Genomic DNA, 14,315 nt, shown 5'->3' with positions numbered 1-14,315 from the left:
CTTATTGAGAAAAATAAGCATGTGAACCTGGTCAGGTGTCAGCCGGGAGTGCAACCGGGTCATAATCAGTCCGGCGGTGGAGAAAAAAAAACGCTTGTGGAGACCTGTCACTCAGCTGCAGCCCCCAGCTGAGCGTCACTCGCTGTGTGCAGAACACCTCCACTCAGCGAGTGACGAGAGAGCAGCACAAGAGACTTAATGATGTTGAACAAGCGGAGTATAATACAGTTAGCTCCTTCAACTGTTTAAAAATAATATCCAGATACAAATTTTGTTGAATCTATTTTAATCCACCCTCATTGGTATCGATTTTTTACCATCTTGCGATATATCCTTACATCCCTGCTTTGCGGCCATCAGAAAAAACATGAATTTCTAACATGGAGTTTCTCTTGCCAGCAGGCATGATCTGGTAAACTGGCACAATCTTGTTTCTCGAAAGGAAAAAAGAAAGCTAAAATAAAAAACAGCTGCAGCTCTGCTTTGTAACACAGAGTACTATGTGATGAAAAGAAAGCACAATGACTAAGTAGCTTCAGGAAAAACACAGAGAAATCAAACAAAGATGACAGAGGAAGTTTAACAGCGTTATCTAGAATGCAGATAGATTAACTTCTAGTTCAAAGATTGAATCTGCAGCAACATCTTAAAGACTCCTCTCAGTCCGGCTGCGTCACTGATCTGTTAGATCTATACCCTGTATACTTCCTCTTGGCAGCTGTGTTCAGTGATGCATTGAAAGCCTGCTTCCTCTTGTAGTCACACACTGTGCGTTTAGATGATTTATTAAAAATCTTTATAATTGTACATTCAGCAGGGACAGATTAGATTTTGACACTATGTTAGAAACGGCAAAAAGTTTCCCCTACCAAGTGAATTAGTTCTTCAAAACATAACCTGAAACCTCAAGCATGTTTTTTTTTTATATGAAGCTGACGTCCTACCTTGTGAGATGGAGCCACGGGTGTGATGAGCATCCTTGTAAGGTGCGTGGTGTGGACTGTCCCTGTCATGAGGCATGGCTCGACCAATCAGACCTGAGAAAGAGGAAGAGGAGGCGTTCTGAGATTGACAATAAAGTATTCCATGGATAATGAGAGGTGAGTGCAATTAAACAAGTGTCAAACAGGTTTATATCCAGTAGCTCTGATGAGAGTGTCAGAGGGTTAAAGCTGGGGTTGGTAATCCGATTTAGATACACTTTTTGTTATACTGGTTAAAATGATCTTTATGTCCTGATGGCAATCAATACATAATGTGTTCCTAAAAAAGAGCAAAGAAAAGCTGCTATCTACAGCCAGAGTAAACCTGGGAAAACACCAACCAATCACCGTTTTTTGGGTGCCAAAATTTTAAACCATTCAAATCCCGTCCTGCCGTTCTGCCCGCCTCCTGCGCGTTCATTTCCCCGGCGTGTACTCCTCTGAGTCCTCGTCCCCTGCCTCTGCTTCCCCTGACTCTATTTACTGCCCCTCTCGCTCGACCTCGGGCCTGTCCCCTCTGACCCGATGAGGTGCTTTGCTCAGGACTGTAGTCCGGATCAGAGTCTAAAAAGCTCTCACCACGGGGGCTCTGACAAGCAGAAGAGTGAATGACATCTAGTAAGTCCTACAGAAATGTAGATGTATTGTAGCGTCCGTCTGGACGCTGTAGGGATGACGAGCCGATTCGTGAACACGTTGAGTTTTAATAACCGGTCACTGTCGGCCGTGATCACGCCAACCAACAAAACAACAATCAATGTTTGAATGAATGAAGAACTTCTCCTCTTGTCTCTCCTCTCTCCAGCTCACACACTCTACACCTCTCCTGATGCCTTCACTGACCGTCAACACTGTAGGAATTAAGAGCATCTTCACTGAACAAGTTTAACAAACAGTAGAGCTGTTACAGTATTATATATGTGTTATAATTTTTCTCCTGATATCGTGTCACCGGTACAACTGGATAGGGGGAGGGGTTAGACAGAGTCATGAGGAAATGCTACATTCAAATTCATGCTAGTTTTCCGAGACTGCCAACCTCAGCTTTAAGCAGGTTCCTTTCTTACCTTCACAGTTAGTGGCAGACAGTGAATCCCTCATGGGGAGTCCTCTAGAGATGCCCCCTTCCATAACATCGTAAGGACGCTTCAAGCCCAGGATTTCCCCGGGCTGCCCAGGGCCTCTGCCCTCATCTTTAGGGGTCTGAGAAGATGGACCTAAACAACAAAAATGAAACCACAACTTAGGAAACAATACCACTTAGCCAGGGGAGAGACTGCTCCATGAGATTTGAAATAATGAAATGCTTTTTAAGACTTCTTTATCTGACTTAAATCTAGTTTTTTTGTCTATGTGTTTATCATGGTAACCATTTGGCAGATTCTAACGTTATATTTGTGCATCTTTCTATATATTTATGTATTTAAGAATGTTTGTTTGTTGGCACATATGCAGGTACATACAAAGCCAGAGTTTTTAATTTATTCATCATGTTGTGTCTGCTGTTAATTACAGTCATCCATTCATTGCTTTGTAAGTCTGCGTGCGTGCGTGCGTGTGTGTGTGTAGGGGTGGATTGGAATGAAGCACTTTGTGTTGCTTCACTTTATATGAAAAGTTCTACACAAATAAGGCTCAATTGATTGAGCTCAAGAAAGCCTTTTCCATTTGTTGAACCAGAGATCGCCCGAAATGAAAAACCTCAGTTTTAGCATAAAACACTCTTTAGCCATGCTGTTTTACTCACGGTCATATGTAAGAATGTGTGCACTGACGCCCTCGTAAACCACATGGCCTTTAGACAGAGCCTCTTCCCGCTCCCTCTCAGCTCGGCTGGCGCTGTCCTCTGTGATCAGACGAGTTATGGTTCCTTTATACAGCACATCAGCCGGTGTCCCCTGAGGTGAAGAGAGAGAGAAAAAAATTAGAGCTGCCCTTTATCATCTCAGTGCGCAGCACTCACTGTTTTTACAGGAAAGTCAAATTATAATCATGACAAACTTTAAATGACAAATTGTCAAAGACCTACGGGAAATGCCCTCGACTTTCAGTCCCCATGTTTTTCAAACTCTGATTCTGTTCTTCATGTAGAGTAATCTTAACACAACAAAGACTCCAAACAGAGAACCCTCCAGACTCCAGCTGGATATCTAACAGCAGGTAATGACACTGTTAGATGTATAGTGTTAAATCCTCACCTCTATAATGCCATATTTCTTATTAGGGCTGCTATTTGATCTCTATCACAATATAACTATAGTGCAAACATAAAACAGTCTGAATATATATCCCATAAATAACAGAAACTATACAATGTAAACAATGAATGCTTCTCGCTCAGGATGTGTACATTTGACCTTTTGGATAGAGGCATGTGTACGTTCTTCATGCTTTCACACTCTTTGATGCAGCTCAATCTGTCTACCTCAGATTAATTGGTGCCTATTCAGAGGTAAAATAAACAGCCTTTAGGGTTAATTTTTGATTCAGGAGGAACATGTTGCAGACACAGGTTGTGTTAAAAAGAAGAGCAGCAGATGGACATGGTCTGTGAGTTGTCGCTAATCTGCACTCTTCAAGATTTGTTTATTTATCACGCTTTAGATAATTTTCACAGTGCTGAAATATGTAATCACACATCACATATTTCGATTTTATTGTGCAGGCCTGGTGTTTATCCTCAATAATTCTGTTATATAATCAAAATGGCCTTTCTCGAAGATATGCACCATTATGATAACTACACGTGAGAGTCATTAGAAAGCAAGACAATCCCACCAAATCTACGAACAACACCATGAAAATAGAAGTCAAGCTTACATCAAACAACTCTCTAATATCTATCATAAAAGTGGATCAGAGCAGCTTACACGGGCAGTGAGGGAGCCACAGTGTAGGTCATAAACAACTCGAATTAATGTACTTATAGTACAGACGGCAAAGGGAATACTCTGTTTTAATTAATAGAAGATAGGGCAGCATTTATCTGTGAATGCACTGTAACCAGTGGTGGACAAAGTACACAGCTTCATTACTTAAGTCAAGTATAGATCCTCCATGTCAGATATTACTCCAATACAAGTGAAAGTTGCTCTGTCAGATTATTACTTAAAGTACTGAAGTACTTCCTTCTAAAAACACTGAAGTATTCAAAGTACTTCTTGAAATATCTCAAAACTTTGTATTTTCACAATACATAAATGCAGCCAAGAATACATAGGAGTACATTCTGTTACATTCTGTTTATCTAGAAACCATTACTTGAAATCTCTAAAAACTATACCACAGAATAAAAACATAAACTAAGTTACTCCAAGCACAGACAACTTAGTTTGAAATGTTTATCTGGAATGACACAAATGTTACGTAGCTCAACACACTTTCTCAGGTTGGACAGTGAATGTTTGTATATTTAGGCAGAGTGGGAAACAGGGAGAACATTTCAAATACTACGTATCATTCTTCATTTCAAAAACCTCTAACATGGGCTGAAGATATGGACATGGGAGCTCAGGTGGAGAATTATAGACATAATTACCTCCTCTAAATGAACTGCCTGATCTGAGTGAAATTTGCTCTGTGTTTGCTCCATGTTCAACCGTGGAGACGCACGATACACAGGTACGACTAAACCACTGAAACAAACAGAACTACACAAACACATTTTACTGTCTTAGGGATCAGATTTCAGAAAAGAGAAGGAAATTCATGAGCTGACTTCAAAGCAAAAGTAATGAGTAGAGCAATGATAGAAATGTAGTATAAAGTACAATAATTGTCTTCTGAATGTAGTGGAGTAAAAATAATAAGTATCCCCAAAAAATAATACTCAAGTAAAGTACAGATACTCCAAAAATGTACTTAAATACTGTACTCAAGTAAACTGACTTTGTTACTGTCCACCGCTGACTGTAACACATATTAAAAGAGTGTGCTGTATACCAAACACGCAACAAACTCTTTCTGGGGCACGGACATCTCGAGAAACAGAAAACAATAAGAAAATAAAAAACACACATAAACAAACACAGCTGTGAAAAAACTAAGTAGTACTCCCAGAAGAAGCGGAGGAGCAACAACTTGGCGGCAACAGTCGATGACAACGCAGCTTTGTTGAATCCTTGAGTCACATCAATCGTACCCCGACTATGAGTAATATTTCTACACTTCTTTAGAGTGAGTGAGAGAGAGAGAGGGCGGGTGGCTGAGTGGGAGACACAGAAGAGGCTGAGATCACATTTCTCGTCTGTTGACTGCAGCTTTTCCAAGAAGACACTGCTAATGGTCGGGGGGGCCAGACTTGTTGAGGTTTATATTTACAGGATCAGATGGCACTGACCAAAGCAAAAGCAGTCCTCATCTGCTCCTCACATTACCATACTTAGGTGTTTACAACAGAGCGGAGTACGTTTGAACACCCGCACCTTTTCATTACTAATCTGTCATGTTGGATAACAGCCCCCTCAACACTTGTTTTCTCTGGTTATGCCAGTTGGAGGTGATATTACAGTGGGCATATCAATGACTGGATTTAGCCAGACTCTGGAGTAAATAGATAAATAAAAGAGGGAACAGACGCGGTACAGTGTGTACCTGTTGCCAGGGTGACAGAGCTGTGGTTATGTCACAGCAGCAGGGAAATCCAGCAGCTCCAGCACTTGGCTCGCCTAATGACATCTTTACAGCTTTCTTTCATCATAAGCGCACAAAGCAAAGGCAAACCCAAGGGCTGCTAGTTTAACAGGAGTGGCTTTACAGTAATTACAGAACGGATAGAAGCGCAAGCAGTGCTGGGCATCAGAAGAGGTCTGTAACTGAAAATAATGAGAGTGGGGGGGTCTGTGAGCAGTGATATAAGCTGCTGTAATGACACATTTTATCATAGGCTCAGTTTTAGTCCACTATTTACATCCATCCATCAGCCTCTGGAGAGAATGAACCACGTACAAATCAAATATCATCCTATTCTTATTACAGGAGTCTCAAAATCCCAAACAAAAGCTCATTTACCTGAACTCATTCGTACTGCCTTTTCTTCATTACTATCAGCAGGTTGTTCAGAGGTTCCCCAAATAAAAGGAAAGATAACACTTTGCAGTTGTGTCATAATGTACTTGTCAAACTTTAACAGTGTCAGCAGAGTGTCAGGGTTCCCACTCTTTTCCAGAGATCATTTTCCAGGACATTTCCAGGACATTTTCATTGATGATCAAGCTGGTATGACCGTCTAAATTTAGTTCCTAATTTAGTTCCTAAATAGTCTAATATGTTCCTCTCAGTGGAAGTCTACATTGAAAGACATGTAGTCTATGGCTATCAATGAAATCATCTCTTACACACTTAAAAATGATGGCAAATTGATTATAGCATAATGCAACCACAGCTGTAAAGCACTTCACTTTATTAGTGCAACCAAGTAACAATGATGGGCAACATCTCAGCTTTCTCTTTTCTCAAAAAATATAAAATGAGCTAAGAAAAAAAAAAAGGGCCTGCAAAGGAATCAGGAAGCTGCCTTACTGAAATAATTAAATAATAATAATGATCAGAGGATCAGTGCTTTAATGACCTAAATAGATCTGAATGACAAAAATGGCCACAAATGTTTCTCAACTCAACTCAAACTCAAAATATACCTGCTTAATCAAGATATTCATCCTGCTAAGTGGTCGATTTAAAACAAAGCAAATTTATTTGAGTTACCGTAAACTCTGAAAAAATCGCACCGGTGTAAAGACGCACTCTGTATTTGAAGATCTCTCAGAGATTTAAAAAAAATGTAAACTGTCTTCCTGCATGGTGATGTCTATTATGATCAGCAATGTCTACAACGTGGAGTATCTGTGCAGCTTTGTTCCCTTTTTGTTCCGTTTTGGGAGTTTGCACTCCAACTAGCTAGAGCAGGGGTTTGGAAACTTTTTGGAGCCAGGGACCCCTTACAGGTGAGAAAATTGTCCATGGCCCCCTCATAATTGTAACACAGATTAAGCACATTAGTGATGTGTCATGATAAAAACCTGCGGCTCTGAGAGCCGATGCTTTATAGTGAATCAGAAGAGCCAGCTCGCATCAAGAGAGCCGGCTCCTAGTTTTTACCTTTCACTGCTTAGCTCTCTCAGTGCTCAGCCCCAGCTCTGCTCACACCAGAACTTTGTTTTGATTGGTCAGCATGGTGACCATGCGGCCAATCATATGTGAGGATATAGGTTACAGGTGGTGGAGGGGAGGCTGTGTATCCTGGCTTTATCTGTTCTTTCAGAGAGAGTCTTCTTAAAGACCGGGCAAATACTCACTGAGAGGAGAAATCGGATCAGCCCATCCAAGCTGAGGAATCTGATTTTTCTCAATGCCAACCTGAGGACATTAATAATGTTTGCTTGAGTTGGTTCTGGTTATGTTTACCTGAGTTGGTTCTGGTTATGTTTGCTTGAGTTTGGTTCTGGTTTTGGTTCAGTTTGCTTGAGTTTGGTTCTGGTTCGGTTCTGGTTCTGTTATGGTATGGTTCTGGTTCGGTTGTGTTCTGGTTTGATTCTGGTTCACGTCTGGTTCGGTTCTGGTACGGTTCTGGTACGGTTCTGGTTCGGTTCTGGTATGGTTCTGGTACGGTTCCGGTTTGGTTCTGGTACGGTTCGGTTCTGGTTCGGTTCTGGTACGGATCTGGTACAATTCTGGTTCGGTTCTGGTTCGGTTCTGGTTAGGTTCGGTTCTGGTTCAGTTCTGGTTCGGTTCTGGTTCGGTTCTGGTTCGGTTCGGTTCTGGTTCGGTTCTGGTTCAGTTCTGGTTCTGGTCTGGTTCGGTTCTGGTTCGGTTCTGGTTCGGTTCTGGTTGAGTTTGATTCTGGTTCTGTTTGCATGAGTTTGCTTCTGGTTCTGTATGCTTAAGTTTAGTTCTGGTTCTATCCTAATCCTAACCCTAACCCTAATCCTAATCCTAACCTTAACCCTAACCCTAACCCTAACCCCAACCCTAACCCTAACCCTAACCCTAACCCTAACCCTAACCCCAACCCTAACCCTAATCACAACCCTAACCCTAACCACAACCCTAACACTAATCACAACCATAACCCTAACCCTAATCACAACCATAACCCTAATCACAACCCTAACACTAACCACAACCCTTACCCTAATCACAACCCTAACCCTAACCACAACCCTAACCCTAACCCCAACCCTAACCCTAACCCCAACCCTAACCCCAACCCTAACCCTAATCACAACACTAACCCTAATCACAACCCTAACCCTAATCACAACCCTAACCCTAACCCCAACCCTAACCACAACCCTAACCCTAATCACAACCCTAACCCCAACCACAACCCTAACCCTAATCACAACCATAACCCTAACCCTAACCCCAACCCTAACCCTAATCACAACCCTAACCCTAATCACAACCATAACCCTAACCCTAACCCCAACCCTAACCCTAACCATAACCCTAACCCTAATCACAACCCTAACACTAACCACAACCCTAACCCTAACCACAACCCTAACCCTAACCCCAACCCTAACCCTAACCCCAACCCTAACCCCAACCCTAACCCTAATCACAACCATTACCCTAATCACAACCCTAACCCTAATCACACCCTAACCCTAACCACAACCCTAACCCTAATCACAACCCTAACCCTAACCCTAATCACAACCCTAAACCTAATCACAATCCTAACCCTAATCACAACCCTAACCCTAATCACAACCCTAATCCTAACCCCAACCCTAATCACAACCCTAACCCTAACCCCAAACCTAATCACAACCCTAACCCTAATCACAACCCTAACCCTAACCCTAATCACAACCCTAACCCTAATCACAAACCTAATCACAACCCTAACCCTAATCCTAACCCTAATCACAAACCTAATCACAACCCTAACCCTAACCCCAAACCTAATCACAACCCTAACCCTAATCACAAACCTAATCACAACCCTAACCCCAACCCTAATCACAACCCTAACCCTAACCCCAAACCTAATCACAACCCTAACCCTAATCCTAACCCCAACCCTAACCCTAATCACAACCCTAACCCTAACCCCAACCCTAACCCTAATCACAACCCTAATCCTAACCCCAACCCTAATCACAACCCTAACCCTAACCCCAAACCTAATTACAACCCTAACCCTAATCACAACCCTAACCCTAACCCTAATCACAACCCTAACCCTAATCACAACCCTAACCCTAATCACAACCCTAACCCTAACCCCAACCCTAACCCTAATCACAACCCTAACCCTAATCACAACCCTAACCATAATCACAACCCTAACCCTAATCACAACCCTACCCCTAACCCTAATCACAACCCTAACCCTAATCACAACCCTAACCCTAATCACAACCCTAACCATAATCACAACCCTAACCATAATCACAACCCTAACCCTAATCACAACCCTAACCCTAGGATCAGGGTGAGAATGATTTTGTTACAGAATAAATGCAAAGTTAAGGTAAAATATACGGCTACAAAAGATCCTAAATTAAGAGCCGTTCGGGAGTCAAAAGAGCCGGCTCTTCTTTGGGGGCCGAGTCAAAAGAGCCGGCTCTCTGAAAAGAGCCCAACTTCCCATCACTAAAGCACATGCTTACTACCATTTGCACTCTTAGTTGCCCTTGGAACTATTTGTATTGTAAAACGTATCAATGTAAATACTTCAGACCTGTACCATAGTGATAAACAGATAACACTTCAATTTGAATCAAGTAAATACCACTTGTATACTTTAAAACAGAGGGTCATTTCATTCCTTGTGGACTCAACATGACAGCATTTATACTTTTCAAGTAATTGATCTTAAACGCTTTCAGAAAATTAATATTAACAAGACTCACATATCCCTCGAGCCACCAAATGGTATCATAACAATGGTGTATATGTTGTTTTGTAATGACACAGCATGATTTTATGATTTACTAGAAATTTATTCAAATTATTTCACGGACCCCCACGCTATGGTTCGCAGACCCCCAGGGGTCCCAGGACCCCACTTTGAGAACAACTGAGCTAGAGTACGGTAATTGAGCCAAATGTACCATAAAACATAAACAATATACCCCTGTTTTCTGTGAATACATGATTATGATGTGAAGGAGAAAAGATGTGAAAAAAGTTGCGCAGTGTCACTGTCTTTTCCAGCACAGCGTGCACTCAACTTTCAATGAATGGGGATGTGTTTTATTAATAGCGTCAGGTCAAACGCAGCCATGTTGGAATAATTTTCCAGGACTATATGTGATTTTCCAGGACATTTTACTTTTTCTCCCATTTTCCAGGTGTTTTCCAGTACTGGAAAACTGGTCAACTGATTTCCAGGTTTTCCAGGTTTTCCAGGACACGTGGGAACCCTGGAGTGTTCATGACGCATTCACATCATGGAGAGCCGTATGCAAGAGAGAGAAAGCACAAACTACCGATTCTACCAATACAGATTAAGACCATAAGAGAGCATTCACTTGGGTTTTAAGTCTCCAGCACTAAATTTGAAAGGGAAACAGCGAGGACTCCCTCCAGCGAAAAAATGCAAAAACGTATCATCTCAAGTATTTCCATAAAAACAACAGGCCTAAAGCAACATGTGGTGTCAACGTTAAGTTTGGTCGACTTCACCTCTGAGATATAATCATCTCGTCATTTGACAGTATAAACCCAAACAAATCTCCGCTGAGTGAGGAAACTTGATGTTGCACAGCAGCTTTGAAATGGACCAAAGACAGACTGGATGGAAAGATGGAGGTCTGAGCTCACCTGAGTGATGGAGCCCCCTCGGTAGGAGATGGAGGAATCTGGATGCATTCTGGTCCCTGGGATGCCCTTCGTAATACTCCCCCCCTGAACAGCTGGCATTGATGCTGTAAAGAGAGAGAGAAGAGAGACATGCAGTGTTAAAACAATACTGCATGGGTAAGTCAGGTTTGGAAAAGTTCTGCCAAGACAGCCAAAGAAGCAGTAAGCACAAATGCATGATGTTTTACAGTATTTACAGGATTATCTAGGATTCTGTCAGTCAAAACATGGTATTTACTGCTGAAAAATTGCTATACAGTGTTTTAGAGATGTATTTTAGAATGAAAAACTGAAGTGTGGGCACTACTGGTAGTAATTACAGTTCTAAATCTTTTTGAGTTTGCACCAAGCAGCTTTGCACACACTGATTTGGGCCGTTTCTCCCATTCCTCACATCCTCTCAAGCTCTGTCAGATTAGACGAGCTTCAGCAAACTCAACTCCCCACCGATTCTCAACTGAGATTTAACTCTGAACCGGGCCACTCAAGTACATTCAAAGACTTGTCCCAAAGTCACTCCAGTGCGGTCCTTGTGCTTCAGACCGCTGTTATGCAGAGGAGGTAAATCTTTTCAGCATGACAGTGTCGAACAAAACATGTGGAGACCTCATGATTTGGATTTGTTATCCAAATGATGTATGGCAAATCAACTGATTTGGAAACACGTAAATAATTTCAAATGTGTGAATATTCCTCGAGATGCATTGGCATCATTTGCTCCCCACACTCAGGACATGGAAAACAGAGAGGCAAAGAAGCGATACCATTCAGTTAAGTAAAGTTTAGGTTAGTAACCCACCTCGTCCAGCAGCACTATCATGAGGAGAACCCTGGATTGACAGGTTGTCAGGTTGGGATGAAGAGCTACGAGGAGACAACTGCTCCTGCTTCACCACAGGGAAAGGTCCACCTGTGTCGTGTAGACATTTTCAGAAGAAGAGAGGGACAAACAGAGAGAGGGCATTAATGATGAGACATCAGTATCAGATGTGATAGCTGCAGGAGAAGTGGACAGCAACTGAAAACAAAAGAATAACAATCATAATAAAAATTAAAGACCACTAGTCCCTCCAACCCACTTTACTCACCCACTTTCCTTTGGTCCATCCAAGACAACCCCATCTGTGTGGGGGGAATCTTCCCGTGGTCTAACCCATGAGCCGGGCTGTGCAACTGCACTGGAGTGCCCTGAAACATAGTACAACCTGTTATTATCATGGTTGTAATACACCTTGTATTGCCTTCAGGTAAATAAAAGTTATCATGTATCAGATTTGACATGATTTATTGGCCATCAGTGATGTTGTAAAAGAGGTTTTTATCTGTACCTGTGTGATGGAGCCTCCTGGCTTGGAGGATGAAATCAGTGGTGGTGGTTCTGGCATGGTGAGAGGCCTCACTGCTGCTAGTCTACTACCGTCCTGTGGCAGACCCGACAGAGAGGGATGGCTTTGCTGGAACGCTGGAAGAGAGGAAAAATAACACCGTTGAGATGTAACTACATAATTTGTACGCCATTGTTTTATAAAAGGTATATTGCAAGGAACAGTATAAAAAGACTGGAGAGAGAACAGGACTCACAGTTGAAGTGGAGCAAGTGCTGGTCGTGACTGATCTTGGCCATGTCTCGTGGGGACATCGGGTAGGGGGAAAGTACCTGCCGACCCAAGCTGGAGGTCCTCAGGTCATCAGGTCCCAGTGCTTGCTTTTTAGCCTCACCATGCGGAGAGAAATCCCGAGACTTTTCTGCAAAAACACCACACAGACAGAGAAAGGATTTAAGCTCAGCTCTTAACCAGACAGAACCTATCAATCAGCTGTCCTTCAGCCTCTGCTCACATTCTCATAATTGTCATTTAAAAGCACATAGAACCCCCTCAAGCCACTTCCCAAACAGGGTGATGTCACCACTCAATTATTATGCCAGCATTCACAACAAGTCACTGCTAGTATTCATTGTAATGTACACAGTGGGATCCATCAGGACCTGATCACCCTGCAATGTGGTTTAGGTGTGATTAAAAAGGGAACGGTGTGGCAAGGGGTGAACCTACTTAATCCCTGCAGGAGGGTCAGTAACCACCTCTCGTTGCCTTCCAGCTCTGAGGGGACACAAACACACCACAGATCATCGCATCCTCAAACACTTGCTTTCTCTCTCACACTGAAAAAATGCACCTACTAAATCAATACTTAACTACTACCACATACAGGACTTTACTCTTCAAAAGCTGCAGAGCACCTGTAGGAAATGTCTTCATGTAGTTTGTAAATACGTCAAGAGCTGCTTCCGCAGCAGGCAGTCTATGAAACAAGTTTTAAAGTTTTTCTGTTTTCTAAAAACGGATAACAGCTGCGAAAGTGGTTGCTGTACTTGAGAGTTCACAGCTGCTGTGCCTGGTTGGTTACAAAAGACCTGTCTCTGTCTGGACTGTTACTAAAAATCCTACACTGTGTTCCTCTCAGATTCACATCCCACCAGCTCCCAGTAAGAGCACTGAACTAGACTGTAGTCTCTTCTGGGTCAATCGCTATACCAGATCATTTATCAGTTCCCTCTCCACAAGCGTCCCAGAAACACAAGAATACTGTGAGCCCTAAAGAAAGCAGGCTCAAGGTTAGTACATGAAGCAAAGACCAACTTGGTTAAACTAGATCAAATTCCAGTAAAACTGCAATATTTAGAGCACTTTGGTTAACCTTCATCACTTTCTTTGCATTTCATCGTTCCTCATTTACAGCGCTGGTGTGAAATACTAGGGATCAACCAGAAAACGCTGTAACGTGAAAGACAGAGGTCAAAATTCATATGAGATAAAACATGTTTGGATAGTGTGAGGGTAGGTCTTATATTTTTATATTTTGTAGCTTTAGTAATATAATGTCCTCCTCTTGGCACTGTCTGACTGCTTTTGGAGGATTGATTAAGTGCTTGAACGTATAGAACAAAAGGTGTTGTCAGAGTGAAGGAGGGCGTACCATCTCTGTCGCCAGCGGAGGGGCTGCGGGGGCGCATGCGAGGGCTGCTGCTGTGAAGAGCCTCCCTCTCTCTGTCTGCCTGTGAGCTGTAAGGCTGCAGTTTGCCTGGCTGGCCGGAGAGCTGCTGCTGCTGCTGCTGCTGTTGTTTGACCTCCTGAGAGGACTCCCCATGAGCCATGGTGATCTGCTGCTGGTACAGTGCCAGGGCATGCGGGGGCAGCACTGACTTGACACCCCCGCCTCGCTGTGCACCCTGTACGGTGGCTTCTGGCATCTACGCACAGGATGAGAGGAAGACAGTTACAATCAGACTACACACATAACACAAGCCCACTCCTGCCTGGTGTTGGACATATGGTTAAGCCTCATACAGTATCTGATAAACATGATAGCTAATAAACATCTCTTATTTCTTGGTGAGCCAAAGTTCCCTAATGCCTGGGATCTTATTTCTTTTCCACAAAGCACTCTAACCCATCAGCCTCCATCTGGACGGCTTATCTAATACAAATATGACATAACAATTTCACCTGCTATATT

General features: G+C 42.7%; 1 protein-coding gene across 5 annotated transcripts in view; it reads right to left on the bottom strand.

The window, feature by feature from the left end:
• Window positions 1-14,315, bottom strand: part of ncor2 (nuclear receptor corepressor 2) — a 118,982-nt gene that overhangs the window by 15,028 nt on the left and 89,639 nt on the right. For 3 of the 5 annotated variants that reach the window (XM_034691408.1, XM_034691405.1, XM_034691406.1), the window contains 10 exons: window positions 13,776-14,049; window positions 12,851-12,898; window positions 12,378-12,542; window positions 12,125-12,258; window positions 11,885-11,984; window positions 11,596-11,706; window positions 10,758-10,861; window positions 2,731-2,881; window positions 2,051-2,200; window positions 945-1,037 (listed from right to left, as the gene is read on the bottom strand). In XM_034691408.1, the coding sequence (XP_034547299.1) occupies window positions 945-1,037; window positions 2,051-2,200; window positions 2,731-2,881; window positions 10,758-10,861; window positions 11,596-11,706; window positions 11,885-11,984; window positions 12,125-12,258; window positions 12,378-12,542; window positions 12,851-12,898; window positions 13,776-14,049 (1,330 nt within the window). The remainder of the gene's footprint in view (window positions 1-944; window positions 1,038-2,050; window positions 2,201-2,730; window positions 2,882-10,757; window positions 10,862-11,595; window positions 11,707-11,884; window positions 11,985-12,124; window positions 12,259-12,377; window positions 12,543-12,850; window positions 12,899-13,775; window positions 14,050-14,315) is intronic. The other 2 variants (XM_034691409.1, XM_034691410.1) reach the window with 1 other exon arrangement.

The sequence above is a fragment of the Notolabrus celidotus genome, chromosome 9 (assembly GCF_009762535.1).
Source record: "Notolabrus celidotus isolate fNotCel1 chromosome 9, fNotCel1.pri, whole genome shotgun sequence".
Lineage (NCBI taxonomy): Eukaryota > Metazoa > Chordata > Actinopteri > Labriformes > Labridae > Notolabrus > Notolabrus celidotus.
This window is presented reverse-complemented; position numbering and strand designations above follow the sequence as displayed.